Source organism: Helobdella robusta (genome assembly GCF_000326865.2).
Source record: "Helobdella robusta unplaced genomic scaffold HELROscaffold_1, whole genome shotgun sequence".
Taxonomy (NCBI): Eukaryota; Metazoa; Annelida; class Clitellata; order Rhynchobdellida; family Glossiphoniidae; genus Helobdella; species Helobdella robusta.
Window position 1 is genome coordinate 2,002,798 of NW_008703570.1, and position 9,334 is coordinate 2,012,131.

The window sequence follows — 9,334 nt, forward strand, 5'->3', positions numbered from 1 at the left end:
ATATGTAATTTTTAATTCTATTTTTAATGTCATTTTTTATATCAGCATGTGGAAATACCCAATAATAAATAGTTCTTTTTCTTTGTTGTTAATAATAGTTTTACGGTTTCAAAAACGTGGAAATATTTGCAGGTGTCATGTTATTGTTTCTTTGTTGAATATTGTTGAAAAAATGTATAGTGAAAAATATTTGATTTACTAAAATGTTTATAAATTGATGCATCATAGTAATTATTGGTACATGGCAAGCATCATTAACAGCTGTAATGCTAAACTGTTCTGCATAGTGCTACACATTATTTGGAAATCCAATTATTTATAAATTATCGAGATACATAGAGAACAATGTTTACGCAACGAAATCGAAAACGGTTGCTGAACTTATAAAAGCCGTGAACCTGAATATGCCAAAATTTCAAGGAAATTTCATATCAATTGTTTTACAAATTTTCAAACTCAAATAGTTATTTTAAATATGTATAGATATATGCTTTTATCATTTTATCGTATGGTTTGTATAAAGTTGAAAACTGTACAGTTTTATAAATTGTTTTACAATTTATTGAAATAAATTTTAATTTGGCTGCGTTGTCAATAGAAATGTTTTAATTTAATTATTTATTAATAACTTGAAAATTCATTGTACAAGTTATCAAATTTTTCATCACATATAGTAAAATAATACATTATGTTTTTAGCCAAACAAAATATGATAGACTCAGCAAATTCTTGGTGGGAACAAAGAAACTTTTCTGATGTAGCATTAAGTGCTCTTGGTACACATCCGGTTGTATCCGAAATAAAGAAAAGAATGATTCATAACATACCACATCTTCCAAACCTGAACGGTAAATATTTTATTCAGCAGCTATATGAGTGTCAATATATAATTATAAAAATTCTCATCATTATTTGATTGCCAGTTTTTAGATTTAATATTTTATTATATTGTATATTGTTTGTCATTTCTTTGGATTTGGCTGTTTTCATGATTACTTTTATTAAAAAAAACCCCAGAAATTTAAATCTAGCGGTTGACAGCTATTCAACAGTTACTAGCTAAGCTATAACGTTTTGTAATTAAATTTACTTGAACTTCTTCTTTTATAAATTTTAACTTTTTAATTATTATTAAAAATCTCAGTTTCTTTAACCTTAGCCTATCTAGTACTTCAAGATATGATGCTGGCTGCTTTTCTAAATTTTGTTAGTCTAGCTACTACCGTGCAAAAATCAGATACACAGTTTTTTTTAAATAACATAGATCAAATAAGTGGATAGCATAACTGGGCAAGCTCTAGTTTATTCATTAAACAAAATGACAAAATTAATTTTTATGACATTGTCTTAGATCTCCAATGTTGACAAAGTTGATATTTTAGCTTGAATTAAATCAATCAATCTATCTTCGTTTAGCGTCCAGAGACCCTGTTAACTCGAGGTAGGACGTTGTTTTCTTTGCCATCAATTTTTTGCACCAAATTAGATGATCACTTGTATCCATTTCTTCAACATCTGCAAGAGAAGTTATGGCACTGTTTCCACTCCGTTTGACATGACCAAACCACCGCAGACGGTGTTGCCGGCATTCCTCCTTTATATCATCTAGAACAGCACGGTTCGTTGAAGTTGTTGTTCCAGTTTGGTTGTCATTGGCCATGTTTCTGCACCATATAACAACACCGGACGTATCACAGATTTATAGTCTTAATCGTAGTGGTAGTGGGATGTCACGCCGCATCAATATAGAAGCAAGGAGATGCCATTTATACCATGCTGCACGTTTGCGTGCTTGAACGGCAGCTTCAGCTGCTCCAGTACAATCCAGAACATCCCCTAGATATTGAAAAGATGTGACTTTCTCTACCTTAATGGCTTCAAAAACATTGCTATCTCGTATTTGTTGTTGTGGATTGATGCAAGCAGGACAAAAAAAACTGGACACTTTAGATAAAGTACCAATTATTTTTGAACAACGTTTGTGACACCACTGGTTACACTGCTGACACTTGATTGAATTGCTACCTACACCAGCTTTACAAACTGAGCAGGGCCATCGTCCAGTAGCTGTGGATTGGATGGGTTCACCAGTGTTCATTGCTTTGGTTTTGCTGATGTTGACTTTGAATCCATGATCGGCGAGTCTGGTATTCCAATCTTCAAACATCTGTGCTGCATTCTGCTCAGACGTAGCTGTTAAAACGATATCATCAGCATATATTATATTATAATATAGTAATATTACATTGGTCATAAATATATGGTTGGTCACACGATATCATCAGCATATATTAGATTCCAAATGTCACCAGTGTGTATCGGTTTTGTGATTTCTTCCATCACAGTTATAAATAACAGTGGACTGAGAATCGAGCCTCGGTGAACTCCGATGTCAAATGCATCCGTGTTTCCAACCGTTGTGCTGACGAAAGTCTTAGTATTCGTATACATTTCCATCTCAAGTCGAACAAGATATTCTGAAATGAGTTATCGACGAAGCTTCCACCTGATTGCTTCACGGGGAACTCGATCAAATGCTTTTCCAAGGTCTTCAAAAATGTGTGATAGTTGTTGATGCTTTGCAAGGTACTTCTCTCGCAGTTGCCAAAGGATGTGAATTGCATCAATTGTTGATTTCCCTGCTAGAAAACCAAATTGATAATTTCCGATTGTGATGCACGACGTTAATCTTCTCTCAATGATTTTTTCGACAATTTTCAGGGAGTGTTCTAACAGACGTATACCCCGATATGATGAACAGTTCAATGGATCACCTTTGCCTTTGTCGAGCGGAACTGTCATACTATAGTTCCATTCAGTCTGCATTGAACAATTTTTCCAGATTTCACGGCAAAGTTGTAGTAACGTTTGGATACCTGCAGTACCAGATGCTTTGATAAGTCATTTGTGAGTCCAGATTGCCTTGCTGCCTTTCCATCCTTCATAGCTTTCACCCCTATAATTTATATAATTTTTCTAAGCAAATTATTTGACTGCTGCCGCTTTTTTAGCTTTGTACGTGTACTTTTTTTATAGTTTTAGTTATTTTCGATTTTTAAGATTTTACCTTAACAATTTTTTACAATTAATTTGTGTCCAATTAGGCGATCTTTTGTAAAAATACGTTATATTAATTAGTAATTTTTTGTTGAAAAATAGTCATTTAAAATTGTTGAGTTTTAACTTTTGATTAAATCCAATTTACACAAATTATCAGCAAAAATATTATTTATAGGTTTTTCAGAAATTGATAAAGATTCGATTTTTTCTTGTTCATCTTCCAATATTAAAATGCTACAATTTGGATCTGATGGCTCAATTATTAAACTCAATTTCAATAATGTTAGTTTCAAAAAAAGCATGAATTTGTTTTTGATTTAAAGATGAGTCTCCAAGTTTATTTTCAAATACTGATTACGTCGCTAAATTCAAAAAATTGCTTTATTGTGTTTTACGCTTAATTTTGAAATTTCTGGACGTGCGGTTTAAGATACTCAGGTATATGTAAAAATGTTAGAACATACACAACGTTAGTAAATGGTTTACATTTAAATGAATGAACATTTAAATTTACCTCGTTGTTTAAAATAAAAAATTCTTATTTCAAATATTGTGATGCAAAGTTTTTTTTTAATGTTTATAAAAAATAAAGCTGTTGGAGAATTTTTTAAATTATGTTTAAACTTTTATATGGTTCATTTAAAATATTTTCATATTACATATTGAACATATGTTTATATTGATCCAGACCAATGTTGCTGATGGTAACCACAAATTAGGCGTGTTTGTTTATAAAACGTTCGACGAGAAGGATTTTAATGATTTTGGTTTGATATACAATTACAATAATGATTGGAGTGCTGGTTTTTACAAACCTAATATTACCATTTCTGCTAATCCAGAAAGCAAATTGTGGAAAACTTTTGTTAGCAATCTATATATTAACAAAGGTCTGTGTTTAACGTTTAAACAAAAATAAATAAAATAAACTTTTTGAAAATTTTGAATTATTTTAATTAACTTTGACACCAACATAACCCCGCAACACATTCCATCAACATAACCCAACATCAACATAGCCCAACAACTCACTCTATCACAATTAAGTATTTTGGTTTTATTATCTGTACTGCCGAGTTTAACTTGTTTAACGTTTTTTAGTTATGCTTTAATGAACACAAACCTCTGCGGTATTCCATATTTCATGATTAGTAAGTTTCTCGCCTCGTATGCCTTACATATATCAAACTGCACTAATAAATTTTCTGTCTCGGTTTTTGATGAGAACCGTTGCTTATGAAAAGAGACATTGATTGGTCTGTAATGTCCCTTCTGGATCTAAAACCTGTTTGATTTTCATTCAAGATATTGTTTGTTTCCATCCACTATACTAGATCGCCCCTTGATGCAAAATACCTACAATGAAACATTTTTTTTTAAATCGGCTTGGGTTTCTTGGGATAACTTTTTCAAAACGTACGATTGCTTGTTTGATATATTTTTATTGGGAACTTATTAAAAAATTTCAAGCGACGAAACCTATAACATTTGCATGTTTTTTGTATGTCCCTTGATCTAGAGACAACTAATATAAATATGTAGGTTCCAATCACTAATTTATTTTTGCATGTTTAATTCATTCTCGTCACTATGTCGTATTTATTTGCGCAATTGATTCAAAAGTAACGATATTTAATGATAACTTTAACTTGTGCCTTGTTAAAGTCAACAAATCATTGAGTTTTTTCCCGTATTCATTAAATCAATCAATAAATCAATTAATTAGTTTATAAAGCGCCATTTCCGCGATTTTCGACAGCGCTCCTCAATGAATTTTGCATACCGATGGGTCTTGATATCCGCTTTGAACTTCGTACGTAATGGAGAAGTAGTCAGAGAAATAGGTAGAAAATTCCAGAGAAAAGGGCCAGAAAAAGCAAAAGCAGATTTAGCAAAGGAGTGTTGGTTATAAGCGTCTCTGCGTTTGTCGTGGCTAAAATGAAATAAAAAATGTGAAAGTTGTATAATATAAAGATGAAAAAAACTTGACAACTTGTTTTTTCACACTATTTTATATTTCAATACACAGAGAAAGAATGTGATTTTTGGTTAAATATGTCAATGGTTGAGTTGAAATCTGTAAGTTGGTACGGCGCGCCTGCACAAATGTGGGTTAGATATACAGCTAGACTTTTTCCAAAGCAAGGCTAGTGTTGAAATTGAAGCGATTTAAATGCTTGTTTACCTAAAGAAATAACTCAAAATTTTTAGACAGTTTACTGTGTAATATAATTATGATGCAACTACTTAAACTAACTTTGCACTCGAATAATTTTAGCTAATTTTTCTTTATATTAGGGATAGATATGGTCTTACAGTGGTTTAATAAAACAATTACTCGCTTGCCGGAATCAATATCAGTAGCATTTAAACCTATCTTGGATAGTCGACGTGATTGGACAATTTATAAAATGAATCAGAAAATAAATCCTTACAATGTTATCAAAAATGGAAGTCAATATAATCACGGTTAATTTTAAAGAATTAAAAATTTTCAAACGCTTGTTATTAACATTTTGCTTTTTTATTAGGTAATTTTTTAATTGTAAATTGAATGTGTTTGAAGTGAATAGATGCAAAAAGTTGTTAAAAATATTTGAAGATTAAAGGTTGGAAACGAAATCAATAGAAACCCCTCATATTTATTTATTTATTAACCAACGGACCAGAGGGCCACAACGACTACTTACCCAATCGGGAAAAACAAAATAAGCTTAAATACAAATAAACAAAATAGCAAATATATATTTGTAAAACTGCTACAAATGGTAAAATTCGCTATTATTAATTTTTATCTTGGTATTCGTTATAATTGTTAACCGTTGTAAAACTGAAATTTTTAAAAATCTACTGTAGGCTATATAAGACACGTTGTGCAGTTTGTTGCAGCGAGGCTTGAAGTGAAGTCGAAAATGTGGTTTGTGTAGTTACTTGGATTAGTTAAGTGTACCTATTACTGTTGATATTCGAATAAACATTCAACCAAGTTTGCGTTTGAAGCAGTTGTGTTCAGCTATCAGAAATCTAGAACCTACGGAATTACGGTAACTTGTCGATTGTTGGAAGCTACATCACTGGCGTTGGGAATATAGAGATCTTTGAAATTATAACATTTTTGTTGGTAGTAACGAGTGTCGAAATTTTTAACAATATATAAGATATACAGGAAATTATCAAAATATATATAACATTGAGCAGCCGACAAAACTATGCACACAAGCGTGCCATAATAATTCAGAACCATAATTGTGAATAGCATAGATTAACAAGGGTTTCAATTTTAACTTTATACAGGTTGTACAAAATAACAAGCTGTAGTGTTTTTATTACATTAAATATAAATTAACTTATTTTAACTTTAATTAGTATATATGAAAACACAAAAAAAGTATAATAATACAATATAATAAGAAAAGAAAAATGCATACTATAAAAATTCAAATAAATCTTAGCGAATGAATAAAACTTGTGTATTCATAGACCCTAAAATTATTACGCGACACTTTGACATGGTATATGAAACGATAATAAGGAGTTTACTATATATGTTATATATAAATTATTACGAGACACTTTTACATGGTATATATAACGATAATAAGGAATTTACGATATATGTTATATATATATAAATATCTATGTATATATTTTTATATATAATCTAGAAAATTGTTAGATTTCATAAACTACTGCATATATATAAATATATATATATATATAATATATATATATAATATATATATATACAGTAATTTATAAAATCATAAAAGAATTTCATAAATTCTTGCATTAATTATGGTCTTTTACCAGCATATATCTACACACACACACACACATATATATATATATATATATATATATATATATATATAGGCATATATATTATATAGACATATATATATATAGGCTAATATATATATATATATATATATATATATATATATATATAGGCATATATATCAATCAATCCTCGTTTATAGTCTCCATCCGTTATGGGCCGGACTTTTTTATTTCATTCATCAGTTTCTGTCTCCAGGCCGGTCTATCCATTGCGTCTGTCTCCTTGAGACCAAGTGCCTTCAAGTTTTCCTCTATGGTCTGCGTCCAGGACTTTTTTGGGCCTGGTACTCTGTAACGAAAATTATTGTATCGTTTTCGCTTTGCTTCACGTGGCCAAACCATCGTAGGAGATGACGACGACGTGCATCCTTCAACGTGCACAGTCCCGATCGGTTCAGGATCTCCGGTTGTATAAATATGGTTCCTTCACGTCAGTTCGATAAAGCTGCTGTTCTAGTTTTGTTGTCATCGGCCACGTTTCTACACCATACATTAGGACAGAACGTATATCTGTGTTGTATAGTTCTGAGCGCAGCGGTAGAGGAATGCTACGCCGCACCAGTACCGAAGCAAGGTGTTATCTGCCCCACGCCGCACGTATGCGTCCACGAACGGCGGCATCAGCTGTTCCAGTACAATCCAGCATATTTTCCAAATACTGAAATGAAGTAACAGTTTCAATCCCGGTAATCGTAAAGCACAACTGAAGTCCCTTCTTCAAATTTGCACTACCGAAGCACCATTCCACAGCCCCACAGGCAAACTTTACAAGCAAATCGACGGTGTCGCTATGGGATCCCCCTTGACGTCCTATTTGCCAGTTTTTACCTAGGACATCTGGAGAATGAGACCTTCAAAAACAATGCAAATTTAAAACCAAATATCTACGCTAAATACGTTGATGATATTTTTGTCTCCTATAACGATCCTGAACAAATCACCCAACTTCTTGGTACCTTAAACAAATTAAAATTAAGATTTACCATTGAATTTGAAAAGGAACAACGTTTACCTTTCCTCGATGTGTTGGTCACCCGTGGCGAAGAACGATTCAAAACTGCGGTCTATGTCTAAGAAACAAATACAGGAATTTGTTTGAATGGACAAAGTGAATGTAACGAACACTTTAAAGACAGCACAATAAAATCATTTGTAAACCGGGCATTCACACACTCTTCTGATATTGAAAATCGCGACGCTGAATTAAAAAGAGTCACTAACCTGCTTGTAAACAATGGATATAAGACTTATTCTATTGAAAAGATTGTTAAAGGCAAATTACTACACAACAATAACCTTCCTAGTACCAACAATCAAGATAAAGACATCATCTTGTATTACAGAAATTGCATGTCAACTGCATACAAAGTAGATGAAGCTATTCTTAAACATATCCTCAATAAAAATGTCACACCAACCAACTCAAATAGTAAATAAAGTTAAACTCCGAATTTATTACAACAATAAAAAGACGTCTCACCTAATACTGAAAAACAACTGCAGTCCTAGAGATAACTCTGTGTTAAAGCGTAATCACGTAATATATGAATTTAATTGCCCCTTTGACGGTTGTGCACGTCAACATGACTCATATATCGGGATTACTACTACCTCACTGACTAGAAGGCTTACGATGCATAAACAGAGTGGTGCTATCAAATCTCATTTGGACTCAACACACTCAATCAATATTAGCCGTGAAATCCTCGACAGCAACACCAAAGTAATATACCAGAACAGCAACTACACGCATCTTAAAATTGCAAAAGCAGTCCTAATTGACATCAATAAACCAAAAATAAATATACAACAAAAAAATGACAACCTCACTTCCAACCCGGCGCTTAATCAACAATGAAAACAAAGAAGTAATAAAAACTAGCATTGTAAATAGTGACAAAGAAGAATATGATGCTATCGATGAAGAAAAGGAAACCAACGAAGATTGGCCAGCCAATAAAGAAACCTGACACCTAATTTCCATCTAAGTTCACTTTGACAAAGTCAATATTTCCCTATATAAACTTAACAGCACTGATGATGATTCATTCGGAATCAAAATATAGTCATATTTGCAGCATGAATTTGGAAAATAAGTTTATTTTGAATTTTAATAAACTAAACGTTCTTCAAAAAACTTTAGTGAAAAAATCGAAAAAACGAAATACAAACATATTAACGCCAAACATTTGGAAGAATTTATAATATATATATATATATATATATATATATATATATATATATATATATATATATGTTGGCAATAGACCATAATTTTTACAATATTCTATAAATTCTACCGAATGTTTGGCGTTAATATGTTTGTAGTTCGTTTTTTCAACTTTTCTCACTAAAGTTTTTTGGTTAACGTTTAGTTCACCAATTCAAAATAAACTTATTTTCCGAATTCACGTTGCAATTAAGGCCATATTTC

At 31.6% G+C, this 9,334-nt stretch overlaps 1 protein-coding gene across 1 annotated transcript; it reads left to right on the forward strand.

Moving 5' to 3' along the window:
- Positions 1 to 709: 709 nt before the first annotated feature.
- On the forward strand, positions 710 to 4,881 carry HELRODRAFT_158524 (hypothetical protein; the record flags this gene model as incomplete). The annotated part of the gene is made up of 4 exons (XM_009010571.1): positions 710 to 848; positions 3,236 to 3,342; positions 3,749 to 3,950; positions 4,820 to 4,881. 4 exons carry the CDS (start codon positions 710 to 712, stop codon positions 4,879 to 4,881), a joined length of 510 nt encoding a protein of 169 aa, XP_009008819.1.
- Positions 4,882 to 9,334: the final 4,453 nt, after the last annotated feature.